This window comes from Chaetodon trifascialis, chromosome 10 (genome assembly GCF_039877785.1).
Source record: "Chaetodon trifascialis isolate fChaTrf1 chromosome 10, fChaTrf1.hap1, whole genome shotgun sequence".
In the NCBI taxonomy this organism is placed as follows: Eukaryota; Metazoa; Chordata; class Actinopteri; order Chaetodontiformes; family Chaetodontidae; genus Chaetodon; species Chaetodon trifascialis.
Genome location: NC_092065.1, coordinates 28,047,647 through 28,066,459, shown reverse-complemented (window position 1 = coordinate 28,066,459; position 18,813 = coordinate 28,047,647). Strand labels below are relative to the sequence as shown.

The following is an 18,813-nucleotide window of genomic DNA, read 5'->3' as shown; positions in this document are numbered from 1 at the left end:
TCCGAAAGCTCCCCAAAAATCCCTGAATGGGCGCTCTGTGGGAGTACAACTAATTTTATTAGCCCCCTTGGAAACATTCAGCCTAACAAGTGGAAAGCAGTTTCTGCATAAATTAAAGATAATCCAGAGTAAATTATGCAAATGTATTCGCTGAGATAAAGGAGGGGGTGGTGTGGTCGTTTATTGTGAGGTTAAAAAATCTGAGCCAGTGGTTCGAACTGAACTGAGGGAAACTTTCTTAAAACTGTGTGAGGAAATAACGCTGCCGTGTTGCATCATCTGCGGATCAGTGAGAGGAGGGAACGAAGCTCCGGAGAGCCGGTCGTCCATTTTCACGTCACAGGCAGCATGAAGCACCATGTCACCGCGCTGTAAAGCAGCTCAGAGGGTTCTGTAACTCGGCCTGGTGGTCATGGTCAGACTGACCTCCAAACCAGCAACCTCATGGACCCCCCACTCGGGCAGAACGGGGGATTCATTCATCTGTTTATTTACTCTTGAACGGATCCTCTTTAGCTTCCACAAAGTGGCGGCTAGCCTTCCTCATTAACACAACAACAAGAAATACAAATTAAAAGCATGTTTAATCAATCCTGGTTTTTCCAGAGAAATCTCACAGAAATCTGCTCCCACATCCCAGAAACAAACTCCACAGAATCACTCAACTGACATTCAGTGGTCTGAACTCACTGAAGTCGAAGGTTTTTACCCATCTGGATATTTTTTTTAGCAAATAGATGCCTGCAGATGATGATATCTGGGACGTATTAGCTGGAAACACAATGAGACCACAGCATGAAGGCTTACAGTAACCAAGATCAGATCACAGAAAGTGAATACTTTCATTTTTCTCATGGTATGTAATGGTATATTTAGGTGTTCTCCACAAAAAGTCAATGTATTAAATATTTATCTATATAAATATCTAGATCTATGTTAATGAAATCTAGATTTTCTCCATCTATTTACAGTATTTTACCCACATTTTAGCTATATATCCTCATATTGATGCCATTTATGACTTCTAACTGAGAGTTTGAGGTGACTGAGCCGTGAACAAACTGCTGAGGGGCATCTCGGCGCGTTTCATTGGCTATTTGAAGTGTCAGTCAAGCAAACTCAACTATGATTGGCTAGATCTTCACAGAGGAGGCCCTTCTGATCAACTCAGCCAACTGTTATTGGCTGCTCTGGTTGTTAGGCCTCATATGATTGGTCGAGGGAGTCCTTTCAAACCTGAGACTCTACATACAAACTGGAAACAAGATGGCGGCCGCCTGTGTGTCTCTGGAAGTTGTAAAAGGGAAAACACAGAAGAAAAGCAGAAGAAGAGCTAATTTTACAGGAGAAAACGTGTTTCTGTGGATTATTTTCATGTTCTGGACTGAATATCTTCACTGCAGAGGATCTTCTGGACCTTTGTGGATGTTTCCAGAACGTTTTTGTTGGAGAGTTTTTGATCTGCAGATCTGAGAGACGTCAGCGGTGAGTTGCCTCCATTTTCAACACAGTTTGTCTGCTGGTTTACGTCAGTCGATTCATGAGGAGCTTGGCTTAGCTGACGGTGTTTAATGTCAGTATAAAAGTTGGTGCGAACAGGCCGGGAAAACTGTTTCCAGCCCGTGGGCGGGATGTCGGAGCGGCACCATCACCATGCAGCTGTTACAGATGTAGTGTGACCTGGAAATGCACATTTAACTGGATCCTCTTTCCAGCTGCAGCAAGTTCATCCTAAATGAGCATTTCCTGTTCAGCTGTGTGCAAAGAAGAAGTATAGAAGTAGTAAATGCTTTACTTCAACAAAAGTACCACCAACACAATGTAAACATGCTGTGTTATTAAGTATTAAATATGAGCTATCAGCTAAATGTACTTTCAGTGTGAAAAGTCAAAGTACTTCAGTAGAACACAGATGGATTTATTCTCTACAACATTAATACGACGCGTTTTCATTCGATTGCCAATGAAATGTATTTATTTCATTTGTGTTTCTAATGTACAATCATCTGAAAGGTAACATGAGCATGTCTGTAGTGGAGCAAAGGGACAACATTTCCATCTGAGAAGTAGTGGAGCAGAAATACAGAAATACTTGAGTACAAGTACTGTACTTGAGTAAATGTACTTTTTATGGGGTATAATATTCTTACAATATGTGAACAAAGCAAAGTACAAACTCTGAGCAGACCGTCCAGAGATTCTGCAACTTCATCTCCTACAAATGTTGTTCAATAAGACTGATGGATTTTTTGGTACATTGTTGTCTTTGTTGCAAAGTTTTGTCTGATTGGTCGGTTGCTGCGATGGCCCTGGAGCAGCATTAATTATGATGACACCTTCAGTGCCGTCGATTGGTACTTTGTTTTTGATGGTTTCCTGTGAGTTTTCATTCCAGAGATGTTGCTGTTACACTTTCCTAAACAATAAGATCATTTAAGCACAGAAGCATAAAAAGCTTTAATCATGGTTCGGTTGCAGGAAAGCAAATCGTGTTTTTTTTTTGTTTTGTTTTTTTCGCCTCCAGCTGTTTGTAAAATTGAAGATTTGGAGTTTTTTAAAGTGTTTTTTTTTTTTTTTTGGGTTTCCAACCTTTGTGCTAAGCTAGGCTAAACCAAGCAGCAACCTGCCGAGCTGAAGAAGGAGCAAACAGAATTGCCGAGGGTGTCACAGTGAGTCAGTTCCCATAGACCCCCACATTAAAACGCCTGATGCTACAGCAGAAATACACGTTTTCAGCCTGCTACAAAAAACTGTTTTAAGTTATATCAAAGCTTAAAGTGATGCATTATTATGAGCATGGCGGCTTTGAGTGACAGCTTCAGTAACCAGGCTCCACCCACACGCCTCCTCCTGGATCAGCCGGCTGTTTGGTGGAGTCAGACGGAGTCACCGAACAAAAATGTTGAGAAACTGCTCCTGCTTTGTTTTCCAGAAGCCTTGAATTAGAGTTTTAAAGTGTCTCACACACACACACACACACACACACACACACACACACACACACACACACACACACACACACACACACACACACACACACACACACACACACACACATTCCCACAGTGAATTGTGATTTCTGGGTCACCGCTGATGTTTCGGCTCCATTTCAGTGCGAGGTGAAAGCGTCTCTCGGGGTCAGGAGGTCGCGGCTCCGTGAACTCACCGCACACACTTAAAAACAAAAAGACTCCTCTCGCCCGTTTCACTCAATTACTCCCCTCGATGTGTTAATGACTCCCCGCCGTCTGCTGCGCCTCACTTTCAGGAAACTGACGGAGGAGTCACAGCGGCTGATACAAGTGGAGCATCGTTTACAGCCTCCAGACGACGGTTTATCAGTTACTTTGCACTGACAGAAGCTAACTGATGACCGAAAAGGAGCTTTTTGATGTCAACGTCATAAACAAGGTCACATGATCAGAACTCAGCTACAGAGGGATGAAAGACGACCTGACGAAGAGGCCGCAGACAGCAGTAAAAGCTAAGTTAGCTTAGCATCGCTGGAGCTGCTATGTCTGCGGTCGCGTTGCACGTTCTTTAATAAAAGACGCCCGACGTCACGACAAGCCGTCAGCAGCCACAGTGCATTATCAGAGGCCGTCTTCCATCACCAATAACCAAACATGGCGGCTCTGTGGGGGCCGTAGCCCACGTTCTGGCCCCGGGCAGCTGACGTTGATCCGGCCCTGAAAACGACTCTAAATCTGTAGAATGTGAACATTGTGAGAGGAGTTTGGTCCAGTTTGGTGTCCTGCTGCAGGTCGTTGGAGCGGCCGAGGCCATGCTTACTTCCTCTTTTCCATCTTTCTCTTATTTCTGTCTTTTCACTTCTTACTGATGTTCGTCCTTTTATTTGTCCCTTTTCATTTTCCCCCATCACATTTTCCTTTTTCTGTTTTTTCCGTCTATTCTCTTTTTTTATTTCCTTCTCTTCTTCTTCCATGTTTTCATTCTTCCTCTTCCTCCTTGATCCTTCTTCATCTTTTACTTTTATTAGTTCTGACAGGTCTCCTCCTGTGAGTCCTGCCTTGATACAAACAATTAAAATGAATAAATGAATGAACACGCAGATATTAAACTCCACAGTGTAACTACCATCAGTCTAACTGTTCATCCCAGCACCATCAGCTGTGTGGAGGAAGTGAGGCCGGGTGGCTGCGGGCTGTGGGCGGCGCACAGCTTCAGTCCGGCGGCTCCTCTTCAGTGTGTCAGTCGGTGTGAAGGAGAGCGGACGGAGCGGCGCACCGGGACCCGGGATCTGTACCACACGTACGGCAGCGAGACCACAAGAGACCGGCAGGCAGGAGCGGAGCGGAGCGGCATGGAGCTGTGAGGCTGCGGGCCGACAGGGACCTGCTCCCCAAAAAACGCTCATTGATTTGATTATTTACGGCATCTGCGAGCTTTTCCCAACATGGAGACCACAGGCTGCTGTCTGCTGCTGGCTGCGCTCTTCATCCTCCTCTGCCAACAAGGTAAGACACGCTGTCCGTCATGTTTTCTCCTCATGTGACACACAAACGCTTCTCTCTCCGGATGCGTTTCGATTTTCTGAGCGCCGTCTGCTTTTCAACTTGCGCCAACTTGACGGTGATTGCGCAGCAGCTTCAGGTGTGCAGGGGAGTGAGCTCTGCCCGAAACCAAGGGAGGGAGTCTCCGTGCTGTCTCTGTCTTTGTATTTCTGGCTGGAATTAGACATTTTTGTGCTGTTTTATGTCCAGAATTGAACCTGCGGTGCGTAACGCGTCGTGCGTCTTTGGAAACATTCAAGTCCAAAACGCGTTCGTCAAAAGCAAACAGATTTTCTGCGCCTGGGAGATGTCCCGTGTTCAGATCTGAGGGTCTGAGGCTCTGCGGGGTCGCAGATTAAAACGTTTGAGAGGCGCAGGTCGTCACATATCAGCTCCAAACCCGAGCTGTCAAGCATGAAAAGAGAAGTTTGGACACGGTGGCCTGACTGGCTGATTAAGGGTGTCAGAGGCTCCATAACTGGCAACAACAACAGCAGTAATCCCATAATACTTCTCAGAAACACACACTATCACTGCTGAAACTGTGAAGTAATACATGTCTTTTATTCTCCATCCTGAAGCATTTTTTCCACAACTTTTGGACGTAGGAGAGAAAGAAATGTGTTAAAATGTGTAGAAATGAAGTTAGTGTGGATGTAAACTTAAATAAAAAGGCCTGAATTCTCTGAGCAGGAGGAGACCTGAGACGATGGAAGCGTTGGGCTTGTTGGTTTTCTGCTGGAAACACAAAATGGTCTTTTTTTCAGGTTGAAGCGGTGTGTTTTTGGACCGTGCCGACTGTTCCAACCTGTCTGTCGGCCAAAATGAAGCGACGAAGGTTTGAAAAAATAACACCCTGAGAAACATCCAGCAGGCTGCAGCTCTGTGCCCAGTCTGCAGAGCAGCCCGCGGGTTTGGCTTTGAAACCGGCAAAATCATCATTTAAATCAGCGAGTGTCTGATCCAAGAATAACTAGATAAAAGTCTGAATATGAGCGAGCGTTTGACGCCAGCGTTCACTGATTCTGTGCTGCAGACTGAAAATATTTAGATTTAGCCTCAATAACCAGCTCTGTGGCTGAACTGGTACCAGTAAGGCTGGAAAAGACACTCGTTAACATCTTAATAAACATCGAATCACAAATTCAAAGGAACCTTCAGGACAGAGACTTTCTAAAAGATTGTTCATGAGAACTTTTCCCAAAACAAATCAGGCCTGAAACAGGAAAATAAGCAGCAGGTAAAGACGCTTGGAGCTGATTTGCCTTCTGTTTGTTGAGCTCATGAATTTGTGCTTACTGGACCAAAGAGTGCAGAGATATGACGGCTGGTTGACCCTGATGCAGGACAGCACGTCTTTAAAGCAGCACAATAACAAAATCACGTGTCAGCATGAAAACTGTGGGATCACCTGCAGAGACGAGCGTCCTCAGAATAACCACCTGAATCTGCAGCTTTGACGTTCAGCTCGTCCTGTGTTTGTCTTCGCTGCTCTGGTTCTCATCGCGTTCCTCGTCTCAGAGCTGCTGTCCACCTGCTCAGCAGCAGCGTTTAGCAGCTGAAGAGGCAGATATTTCCCTCAGGAGCTGGCGGAGACCAAAACCAGAGCAAAAAGACCGACGATGCCGACCGGATTAATGATGGAGTTGCTGCTGGATCTGTGCATTAACAGCTGCTAACAGGTTCATCACGTTAGCAGGTGATTGTATGTGAACCCCGCCTGAGGAAGAGGTGAACTGATGAGCCAATGAGCTTCTTTTTAACAAATTAGCTCTTAATTTACTTCATCAGGTAGTTGCATCAGTGGGATTACATCCGTGTAAAAATCAGGATGTTGAAGACTTCTGGGTAATAATCCTGGTCAGTGAAAACAAACTTGCTGTGAGGTCCGTTGAGTAGCTGTTCTGGAGCTTTCAGTCGTGTCACATGGTGCTCACCAGCTGATGGAGTCTGTAATGGAAACATAGATGTTCAGATTTCTGTTTTTGTCTGAGCTCTTTCTGAGTTCTTTGTCCTGAAAGCTGCAGCAGTAGCTGTTCTGTCAGTGACGTGTTGCAGATGGACGCTTTGGTTTGGTGGCGTAGCTGTTTTCCTTTGGACTTTCTTTTGTTCCCTCATGTCGAGCAGCTTTAAAACAGAATAATTTCTTTCCTCTGCGCTGTCTGACAGCATCACAGGTGACCTGTCCTGGATCAGCTTGTTCTTTATCATCGCTCATGACGTCAGAAATAGAAATATTCCCGATGTCTTATGGATCATATTTAGAGAAGTTATCCTAAACTCAGCCTCTGGGAACTTTACAATCTAACATTCAAAAACATTTCACTGGGCTTGTTTCTCATCCCACAAAAAGCATTATAATAACGGTCCCAGCAGTGCGTCCTGCAGGGTTTAAGAAGTCAGTGGACACGAATCAGGATTTGTCACCATAAGCCTGAACACTGGAAGGGTTTCCAGCTCCTTATCCTCTGGTTTGAACTCCCAGCCTCACGGTACGTCCCCAGCGTGCCAGAGAGGACACTGATCTGCTTGGTTGAATCTTTTTGGGGGTTGAGACGTGAAACAAAGATTAGGGGGAGAAGCTGGTCGGAGCCAGTTTCAGCTGAAGGGATGTGAAACCTTTTGTGGCCGGGCCAGTGAGGCCGGGTCTGTGCTGGACAGTTCGGTACCTGCAGAAAGCCTCCGGGCTCCCTCACGCCTCCTCCCTTTTCATTTGGGCTGTTTTAAATGAAGCTTTGATGAAACGTCGGGGCACAAAGGAGGTGCCAGCTCGCTGAGGAGGCAGCGCAGGAATGGTTGATGGTGGAAGAAAAGACACATGAGGAGAAAACTCAGCACCATCTGGCCTCCCCAAAAGATATTTGTGAATGGGCAGTGCCAGTCGTCCGCCTGGAGGACGGAGTCTGAGGGCCTCTTGTTGTCTAACAGGGAGTCTGCTGACAGATGGCCATCACAGTCAGACAGTCTGTCAGTCAAACACATGCAGGGGGCCGCCGAGGACGTGATGCCCACCACCACAGGCTCCGGCTAACAGACAGCAGCTAACAGGCTCCGGCTAACAGACAGCAGCTAACAGGCTCCGGCTAACAGGCACCAGCTAACAGGCTCCAGCTAACGGGCACCAGCTAACAGGCATCAGCTAACAGACACCAGCTAACAGATACCAACACCAGCTAACAGACCCTGGCTAACAGACACCAGCTAACAGGTACCAGCTATCAGACGCCAGCTAACACGCACCAGCTAACAGGCACCAGCTAACAGATACCGACACCAGCTAACAGACCCTGGCTAACAGACACCAGCTAACAGACCCTGGCTAACAGACAGCTAACAGACACCAGCTAACAGACATCAGCTCACAGATCCTGGCTAACAGACACCAGCTAACAGATCCTGGCTAACAGACACCAGCTAACAGATCCTGGCTAACAGACACCAGCTAACAGATCCTGGCTAACAGACAGCTAACAGACACCAGCTAACAGACATCAGCTCACAGATCCTGGCTAACAGACAGCTAACAGGCACCAGCTAACAGACACCGGCACCAACTTTGGCCTTTTTCCCCAGTGTTTCCTAAAGCGAGCTCAAGTGAGGGACGGTAACAAAGTGAGAGAATAGGCTGCTACGTCACCTGTGGGCGTGGTTACAGGTGCAGTGAAGCACACCTCTGATCCCACAGATGCTCTGATGGTCAGAGGTGAAGCAGACGTAACCAGAGTGTCTGTCAGTTAATTTCATTTATAAAAATATCACAAATTTGCTTCAGTGGTCTTTACAGTGTGGGCAGCATGCGAGACCCCCAACTCCTCAGAGGACGGATCCTTCGACAGGACAGACAGGAAATAGATGTTGTGCGCACAGAATAGATCATCATAAAACCACCATTTAGTTTGATAAATTTCTAGTGACCCAGGAGGACGTCGAGCAGCTTCAGGTGTCAGCAGACACACCTGAGTCCTCCATGTTGACCCAGAAGATGACAAAGACACGGCGTGGATCCAGTTAAAGTCTGAGAAACACCTTCTGTGCAGGAGCTCGTTTGGATCCTGAAGACTGTGGTCACCTCAGATGACCTTTCTTTAGCCTTCCCTCTCTTTACATTCATTCCTTTATTTCCTCCTGTTTCTCACCACCTCCTATCCCTTCTTTTATTCTATCCCTCCATCTCTGTCCAAAGCAGCTTCGTCCGGGCAGACGTCCCCCAATGTCCCACTGGTAGTCTGGAAAAAAGAGCAGATTTCCAGTCATGGCAGCGGGGGTATTTGATGACCAGATTAGTGGGTATTAGGCTCAACGGCATTCACTCAGGCATACACAGGGGCCACCGGTTTGAATCCACCCGCGTCGCCCCTCTTTTTCTTTGCGCTGGCCCTCGGCTGAATGGGGGCCGGGGTTACGTGGGGAAACAAGCGGCCGGGTCCTCGGCGGAGGTCAGCTGAGGAGGCCCGTCCGTCCCGCGCCGCCTCCTCTGGCCCGGCCCGGTGAATTATGCTGTCAGAGGGGAGATTTGTTTTGTAACAGTAGGAAAGGGGGTAACTACAGAAAGAAGGGAGGTGTGAGGGGGCAGATTGAGGAGGAGTGGGGGGGGGGTGCAGAGAAAAGAAGAGGGTGAGGGGTGGTTTCAGGGGGGAGCATTTAAGCGTGACGCATGATGGCATTGCGATTTGTCCCAGTGGCGGCGGCGGTGAGGAGGAGAGGACGCTGTCACACTGTGAAGCTGGAGCAAAAGTGTGGGAGCGCAGTGTGTTTGGATGGGGGGGTACACTCACACACACACACACACACACACACACACTGTCACACACATTCTTCCTCCAACACCTCGAGGTTGGAGGCCTCACAGAGTGATGGAGTGCAGGTTAAGCAGCACTCCTGCCTTCATTAGTCTTCGTTAACACCCCCAGCCTCGTTACCCCCAGACACACACACCTCCCCATCTGACTGTGTGTCACTGTTCTCAGGCCTCCATTCCCATCACACACTGTAAAAAAAAACAAAACCCGTCCTATCAAATCATCTGAACTCAGATTCAGTTTGTTCCATCGATCAATCATTGAAAGTGTGTGTGTGCGTGCGTGCGTGCGTGCGTGCGTGTGTGTGTGTGTGTGAGAGAGAGAGAGAGATTTTTTTTAGATTTAAGGAGGAAAAGCTCATTTTTTAATTTTATTTTTTAATTTTATTTTTTGCAGCATTTTAACGTCAAACAGGTGAAGTGACGTCACCTGATCGTTAAATATTCCTCTCCACTGTTTGAGGTTGCAGCTTTATTTCTGCCTCACTTTCTGCTTTGGATTCGTTCAGATGTTGAAAAAGTCAGACGGGAATATTCTGGTTTTTCTGAGTTTTTTTGCAGTGTGCTTCCTCGCCGTCTTTCTTCTTTCCTGCTCTTCAATCTTCTTCGGCTCTTTTTCCTTTTTCTTTCTCGCCTCTTAATCTCTCATTTTCTCTCCTCCTTTCACCGCCGCTCTGTGCTGCGGCACATCTTCCGTCACCCTGTTGTCCCACATTTTTCCCCCTTTGGAGCCTCATGCCTTCATCCCTCTACTGTCTGCCCCCCCCTTAACGTTTTTTAATCCTCCTCCTCGTTTGTCTCTCCTCGTTCACGGGCGGGTGAGGGATGAGGGGTGTCGAGGGTGGGTTTTTTCTTTTGGTTAGCCAACCATCTTGTCTCTGCTGGTGTCCGCCTGGTGTTCTGCCACCACTGTCACCCTCCCCCTCCCTCCTCCTCCTCCTCCTCCTCCTCGGTGCCCACCGCTGCTCTGGACGCTGTAATAGATGACGGGGCAGATCCGGGTGGCCTGCGGTGCCTCTGAAAGGGGGGCCGCCAACGCCGGGGCCCGCTGCAGCACAGAACAAGTGGAGCCCCGTCGAGTAGCTGGTGGAGAGCCATTTGATTTGTCCTCCACTCTTCTCGCCGTTTTCTCCTCAGCTGCCTGCGAGTGTGTGGTCTCACCTCGAACCTGGATGTTCGATGGCCCTCGTCTCAAACCGCTGAATGCGAAATCCGCAGAAGTGACGTGAAAAAGGCCAGCGATGAAAGGCCTGCGTGGACGACGCGGGGCGGTCAAAGTCCTCTTCAGCAAAAGGCCGATTCGCTCCTTTTCTTCCCATTCACTGGCTGGTGGAGGGGATCTAAGCAGGTGAATGTGGGGACGCTTTAGGCAGATGTTGGCGTCCACAAAAGGATTCGATGGGCCTCAACAAGGTCTTTCAAGTATTTACAGAACATTTACATTTACATTTCAGACATTAGTCTGATCCTCTTATCCAGATCAGCCTCCACTGAGTGCAGCAGGAGAATGAGCTTAGATTCCCCGATCACCAACATTACAAGCTAACAGTAGCAGGGGGTCGGGCTGCACGGCGCCATGTCAGGGCTCTGGAGTCTCCGAAGAAGCAAAAGAAGAAGAAAAGAGACTCAGATATGTTGGTTTTCAGCAGCAGTGTGAAAGACTGGAATAACAAGCGCATTTCATGGAGAATTAGTGGATTTTTTTTGTCCACTTGGGGCACAAAAACAAGCCAAAAAACAGACTTTAGCACATTATCACCTGATGTGTTAACATGTGAGCAAACATTTGGCTGTTTACACTTTCTTTAGACAAAAAGGCAACACGATGATCCCATCAGAGGCACGTCTGTGTGCACCTGATGAAGGCCCGCCTCCTCTCAACTGTGTTGAGCTGCTGGTGGCAGGTAGTGTTAGTCCTCAGGAAACGTTGACATTAAACTCTGTAGACTGCAGCCAGGATCACTTAAGTGGCTGCAAATATAATTCCTTCAGTCTTAGACTCAGCAGGTATCAGGTGTGTCGGTTCTGAGGGGAAACACCTGAAGACCCTGCGGAGGTCAGCTGACCTGCAGTCAGACTCAAGCAGCAGATGTTTTCCCCTGAGGCTCTCGCCGTCCTCAGGTCTGAGGGACGTCTGTCCTCCTGCTGGTCAGACTGGTTCTGCTCCTCACGGCGAGGCCTCAGGTCGTGTTGACACACCTGAGCTGTTCAAAGATCGGAAGCGCTTCATACACGAGGCTCGTCTGCAGAGAGACGTGTGAAAGGTGTGAAAGATTAATCCTGCTGGTCTGTGACGTGCACGACAATCACAGCACTTGCATGTAATTGGAGGCAGATGTGAAGTTCTCGTGTTGTCCCTGAATGCAGCTGAAGTCGATTTGGGATGAAACCGAAGCTGATAACTGCCAGACGTGCTGTTCAACAAGGGATGTGTTTCCGTTGTACAGGTTGTGCAGGTCCTCTGCTCCTGCTCGGTCGTGGTCCCCAGAGGACGAAAAAATCAAACGACGCTGTGCTGATGTTCTTCCTCTTTACTGCGAATGGACTGAAATATTTGTGCTGAGGGCGGTTAAAGAGAGGGTCCATCCTTTAGCAGGAAGGTCATCATTTCATCAACATCTGATATTTTCCGTGCACAAGTCGAAAAGATGACGACATTAAAGGGGAACTCTGCTGATCTGTTTACAGGTCTTTCGTAGTTCTGCTGTTTGTGTGATAAAAGTTGCAAAAAGTCCGATAAACGTCCTCAAGTGATGTCATCCGAGTCAGCTTCGGTCACGAGTCTGAAAACGAATCAGACAGAAGGCTCCACGCTACGTTAGCCGCTACTAGCACAGCACACCTCTGAAGCTGTCAGGTTGCATTGTGGGTAATGTAGTTGGCAGGTTTTGATTAGGAAGAAAGTGTGGAATAAAAAGCCAGTGTGTCTGATGCTGCTGCACTGACATCAGTCAGTTTTTAGAACTTTCCATCGAGTGTCCGACAGTGCAGCAGAACAGCGAAGCTAAATCAGTGTCTTTAAAAGGAGGTTTCATCATGAGGATTCATCCTCTCGAGACCATGAAAAATAAGTGCAAATTTAAAGGCAACAGAGGGAGAAAATGCTCCTTTTAACGTCCTAGAATCCAACCTGACGTGTTTTAATGTGTTCAGTCCAAAACTCAAAGATGTTCAGGTCAAAAGCAGCTGATCGTCTCCACACTGAAAGAAAATGAAAATTGTTGGTTAACATGTTTTCTTTGTCTCGTGATGTCGGTCAGCTGGTGCTTGACTGTCGTCTGATTGGCCCAGAGTTTAGAAATGGTCCCTCTTCAACAGCACAGCCACTGAAAGTCACTCTGTGCATCCATCAGGAGGACATCTCCACCTCCCTTCATGTCACTGGCTGGCTGACTGGTCCAGCAGACCAGGGTGGGTGCCGGGGATGCTGGAGGTGAACAGCTGGAGGTCAGCACAAACCAGCTCCACCAAACGGCTGCACCTGGACGGCCAGGAGCTGATTTAAGAGACGATATTATTAGGGGCAATACGACAGTTCACCTCAGTATATATGACACAATATATATGTTTTCCCTGTAATTTATTGAGTTAAATTAGGAAATAGTTTTGTCAAAGTCACAAACCATGAATACATTCAATCAAAGATTTAATGAATAAACTGCGGCATCTTACAGATTTACGTCAGTCAGAGGAAACTTGAACATTGATGAGGAACCCTCTGCCATCCGTCGCTCACGTTCCTCAAATCCTGCACAAGTGTGTCAAGGTTAAAGAAGGACAAAGTGTAAAATCCACAATTTCCTGTGTGTCCCACCCCCCCAACCCCCCCGCTGCTAATTCCAATTAGGTCATTCCTCAGAATAGTCATGCGTCCCCACGGCACCATCACAAACTGTCTGCCTGCTAATGAGCCGCGGATGTTCGCCCGCATGCGGCTGATTCACGCAGGTCAGGAAGAAATTAGCGTTTGACCTGCAGGTGATATGGTGCTGACATCATCAGGGGCGCCGCGGTGGAGGCGGGACTTCCTGCTGAGACTGCTGTGACCAAGACCTTTTCTGCATCAGGCTTCAGATCGAGCTCCTTCCTGCCAAGAGGATTTTATGTGAAACAAAGGAGCGCAGCTGTCCTTGTGTCCGTGCTGCTGATCCTGGTTGAACGGCCCAAAAACACGTAGCATTTAACAGCTTAGCTGGCTTAGCATGGATGTAGCTAACAAGCTAACAAAAGAGCTAACAAACCTGCTAGAGCTCACTCATAGTAAAGGCCAGTCAGAGCAACGTAGGCGTCTTCATCGCCAGCGGTGAGGTTTCGTAGAATCGCGATGAAAACAGTGCAGAGTATCTCAGTTTGAAGCGTATTTCGTAGTATTTTTGCGTCGCCACATTTCTCCATTTTTATTTACCAACATGAATCCCACCTGTTGTCCCCCTGCCGTCCTCTTTGTCACTCCGAGGTCAAGATTTGGTTTAAAAATGTTTTTAAAAATGTCTTTTCTCATTTTCTTATTTATTTAACTTCATCTGATGGTGTTTCTTGTCTTATTCTCTTTGTGTTGCTTCTTTTCTGTTTTACTATTTAGATTTATTGGTCAACCTATTGCAAACCTCGTTTCTAAAATCACTGCACAAATAAAATAAATGATTCTTTCAGTGCAGATCAATCTGCAGGGAGGGCAGCAAGTCAGCTGCTTTAAATGCAGAAAATGACCGACTTCACACACTCGCCATGTTTGTTTCTTCTTCATGCTGCATTCAAGTCCTCGCTTTAGTGTTTTTGGTGGTCTGAGTGACAGTAAACATGGAGTGTAGATCTGAAGGTCTCTGAGGACGCTGGAACGTGTTGGTGTCTTCCTGCTCCACCGCTGATGTGTGAAACTCTACATGTTCACAGCGAAGGCCACACACAGACAGCAAGGCATGCTGGGAAGGACAGAGCAGCGGCACTCAGCTGAGGCTGACTGCGTCCTGCTGGAGCGTGAACAGAGCACTTTCAGCCCAAAGACCGGAAAGATCCACAGTGTCCGTCTGTCCACAGAGACGAGGGACATGAAGGACTGAGGACACGACGCAGTCCGACGCGTCCTGATTGGCTCTTTCCTCTAAAACGTCCTTCAATATGTTGATTGAGGCCAGTTTGAAGGAAATCCTTCATTCCACACGATCACAGTCAGGAGCGGTGGTGCATTTGAGTCTTTTTGTAAAGTCTGGTGTCAGTTGTGACTCCAGATGAGTTCATTCAGAGTTTTTATGCAGCTGAAGTATCTCCGTGCTTTGCTTGTGTTTGGATCCTGTGCTGTTTCTGTGTTTCTGTGCTTTGTTGGGTTTTTACCACAGAAAACTGGAGTGAACACGTCTGAAAGCTTGCTTTAAAGGCTCTGCTCCGATGAGAGGAACTTTGGTTCAACGATGGACTGAAAGTAGCGCTAAAAACTCTCCATCCAGCTGTCTTCTGCAGATTTATGGTGTGACTTCTGAATCCTTTCAAATCCCTTTTTAAAAGCTGTTTATACTTTAATCATTTGTTCTTGAAAAGGAAGTGGAAGAACCGACCAGTGTGCCACAAACATGTCTGCAAATGTTCTGTTTATACTTCATGAACGTAAAAAGTCACACGATGACTGCAGAGAAAAACTTTTCATTTAAAACCTGTGAAACTTTAATCACTGAACATCTTAGGAGTTATTTATACCGCTGTTAAAATAGGTTTCTCCGGACTGCCAGCATCTGCGGATTTGTCCAGTGTTTACGGACTGTTTTCCCCAGTTGGCAGCTTAGAAGTCCTACATGACTTGAATGCAGCATCAGCTCTCAGATTCCCTCAGAATCGTCTTTTAACAGGATGCCTGTTCTTACAAACATGATTCAGAGCGTCAGCCTCACCTGAAGCCTGATCTGAAGAGCAAATCAGTTTGTCAGAAGCTCGTAATATAATAAGAGGCTTTAACACACACACACACACACACACACACACACACACACACACACACACTTCCTCTCCCATTGTCTTTCCTGTGGGATACAGCGTTGGCACCCTCCTCCCTGCATTCAGCTCCAGTGTTTAATTAAGTCGTTTTTCTGTTCGAGAAGCTTTCCTCTGGGCCGCTGACAAACTGTTTCGTCACCGTGTGTACGATTCGATTAGAAACACGTCTGCTGGAAGCAAAGCTTGGAACGGACGCTTTGTATATGAGGAAATGTGGGTGACGAGGGAAACTCGCTGCTCCTTCGCCGCTGATCAGGTATTCAGGAGAGGAGCCGTTTAAACAGCGTTCACCCAGAAAAGATGAAGTTTAGAGACAGCTTTTCTGTTCTTAGAGCTTTTCCTCTGCTTGGTCTGGGAAAAGTCACGTTGTAATCAAAATCTGTATGGTGGCCTTGTAGGGACATCTCAGATTCACTCGTTTGCCCACAAATAGTTTGTTCAGATTTTATTTGTGCAGCATAATTTCATACAAAAGCAGTTCAGTGAGCTTCACGTGATGATAAAACACATATTATTACGTCCACATCTGCACCGTTCACACGTCCAAAGAGGCTCCCAGCAGGACTTGATCAGCTCCAGCTGTTCTGAGGCACTTTGAGTTGAATGGTACCATTAGCATGTTAGCACGGCATGCTAGCATTAATCTCAAAGCTGCAGCTGAGACTGACATGAATCCAGTCTTTGGTTTTATCCTGTCATGAACTGGAGGGAAACTGTTGACCAGGAGCAAAGATGAGGAGAGGATCACCAAAGTGATGAAGGTTCACCTCCTGTGGACCATCAACGTCTGTATTACGTCAATGTGTCAATGCGTCTATCCATTAACCAACAGACTGACTGGCATTATAAAGAGGTGAAATGTGTCCTGTGTGGAGATAAGTCTCACGTTACTGAACCAATGAAAACGGTCCTGCAGGAGGTGGCAAACAGAAACCAGACAGAGTCCACTTGGTTCTGGTTGGCAGCCTCGATACGCTGTTTATCACGAGTATGTAAGAAACGTAATGAGCTGTGATGAAGAGCTGTGATGAAGAGCTGATTGTTGGTGAGTGTTGAGGTTCACAGCCTGATGGATCTTCTTCCTCTGAGCCGTTAAAACACATCAGGCTCCCATGCAGCCTGCTGGGCTGAAGCAGGATCCTTCCGGTGACCATCAACGTTGAGTCACTAAAGAACGTCTTTCTGCTTGCCGTAGTGGATCCGTGTATGATCATCTTTTCTGTCCACGCGTTAATCTGCTGTCGGTCACAACATGTCGATGAGCTGCTGCTGGTTTCCACGTTCAGACCCAGACGCTGTGATGGTCTTCATGTCCGACGCTCTGCTGCCGTCCAGACAGCGAATGAATGAGCTCGTGTCCACAATCAGAGCGACTGCGTCAGCTCTCCGTCTCCTTCAATGGTACGATGACGGCACAGACCGGGCAGCCCGGTCCGAGCGGCTGCTGTCACGGCTCCGACAGGAAGCCCGCTTAAAGCAGGAACTTGACGTTTTGGAAAGTTTCTGGTAAAGTTAGATGAGATGATCGAAGCCACTCTCATGTGATTAAACAAGTCAGATGCATTGTCTTAGTTAGCTTCAGAGGTGATTCCCAGTCTTTCTGCTATGCTAAGCTAAGCTAACGGGCTGCTGGTTGAAGCCTCATCTTTAAAGGTCCAGTGTCGAGGATTTGGGGGGTCAGTTGGCAGGAATGGAATATGATGATCAATAATGTGTTTTCATTAGTGTAGAAACTCAGAGTCACGTGACATGTCCTCAGAGCGTCTCACAGGGAGCTGCTGTCCGGATCAAAGTCACGCCGGTTTGATTGGCGGTCAAACTTCAGTGAACAAAAGGCCACCTGGATGCCATTTTGTTTACACGTTGCGTGGGTGCCACGGGGGGAACGTATGTGATTGATGAACGAGCGCACACACCTCTGCTTTGTTCTCTGATGGATGCCGCCGTGAGCCACATGCTACGTACGATTAGTGCCTCTAAATGTGTTTCTCTTTATATAATAAATCTTTATTTATGTTCAGCTCTGTGGAGCTCAGACATAAAGCTGAGGCCGGCATAGCCGACATTAAAGGCTTAAAGTAAATAAAGCATCCCACAGATTGTTTCACTGAAGCCGCGTCTTTCTCAGTTTCCCTTTAAATCTTCCTCTTCCTGTAAACAAGTCGCCCTGAGTGGGAGCTCTTTGTTTGGGCGCCCGGTCGCTCTGAATGTTTGGAGCTGCTGGCTGTGGAGGTGAAGGCCGGGCAGACGAACAGAGAGAGGCAGCTCCAAGGTTTGGGCTGCAGGGTTTGTGTGAGATCGATGCAGCTGCAGCAGAGGCTGGCACGCAGCGAGCGGTGGGCAGGTACCCAGCAGACATGTGGAAGCCGAGTCGGTGTCGGCGGGATGGCCTGCGTCAGCGCCCAGATCTGGAGGAAATTCCACAAAGGGAGTGAAAGTTGAGACGACTCTGCGCTCGTCCAGGGTCGTTTTCCTGAAATGTTTGTCTGATAAGTCTTTTTCTGAGTTTCCAAAGATGAGTTTCTCAACTTTTCTGGACTGTCTCTCTTTAATTTGGTCAATAAAGGTTCAGTCACTGAAACGTTACAGCGCGCAGGACGTTCCTCGGACATCAAGCCGTTTGTGAGCTAAGCTAAGGACGGCGCTGTTTGATGGTACTGAACTGTGAAAACTTTGGGTGATCCTCTTTTCATTCAGCACCATCATCATGTCAAAGTTTTCATTTGTCGAACACTTTATGACCAAATACAAAATGCAAAACTAACAACACTCCCATCAGCCTCAGCTGTGCTGTGTTAAGTGCCAGTTAGCAATTGTTAGCATGTGTGCACGCTAAGCTAAGGCGGTAACCATGAAGAAAACTTTCACCACTAAGCATCAGCACGTTAGCACCGTCATTGTGAACATGTTAGCATGCTAATGTTAGCATTTTAGTCGAAGCTAGCTGTCTGAAAAGCTGGAGAAGTTTGTCTTTGGAAGACGTTCATAGAAACAAAACTGCTCTCAAACCGACGTGCTGGAAAGCAGCTTTCTGCTGGTGGAAAAACGTGACAGTATTCTAGTTTAATACCCAAAAGAAATCCCGTAAATCAAACCTCGTAACAACAGGTGACTTCTGCGCCTCAGATAAGCAGATGTTCACAGTATGATAGCCGTCAGGTTTCACTCCACAGCTTCATCCTGTTACATCAGGACACCGAACGTTTGTCGTCGAGCTCGACGTGCAGGCTGCCGATGGAAACTGATCCATTATTCATCTGCCGTCCCCCGGGACCGATCATTTGTTTGTGGTTACAGATACAGGTCACACACACGAGGGTGTGACGACGGCACGCACGCACACACACACGCACGCACACACGCACACACAGCTGTCAGAGAGCTGCTCAGCCTTATCTGGTGTTGGTGGATGTAGAGCAGAGCTGAGACACTGCAGTTCCAAGTTAAAACCATGACCACACACACACACACACACACACACACACACACACACACACACACACACACACACACACA

The 18,813-nt window shown here is 47.4% G+C and overlaps 1 protein-coding gene across 5 annotated transcripts in view; it reads left to right on the top strand.

The window, feature by feature from the left end:
* The first annotated feature begins 4,186 nt into the window (after positions 1–4,186).
* ptprz1a (protein tyrosine phosphatase receptor type Z1a) overlaps positions 4,187–18,813 on the top strand; it is a 67,184-nt gene continuing 52,557 nt past the window's right edge. For 4 of the 5 annotated variants that reach the window (XM_070971366.1, XM_070971365.1, XM_070971364.1 and 1 more), the window contains exon 1: positions 4,290–4,478. In XM_070971366.1, coding sequence (XP_070827467.1) covers positions 4,418–4,478 — 61 coding nt within the window. In that variant the 5' untranslated portion in view covers positions 4,290–4,417. Of the gene's footprint in view, positions 4,479–18,813 lie in introns of all 5 variants that reach the window. The other variant, XM_070971367.1, reaches the window with a different exon arrangement.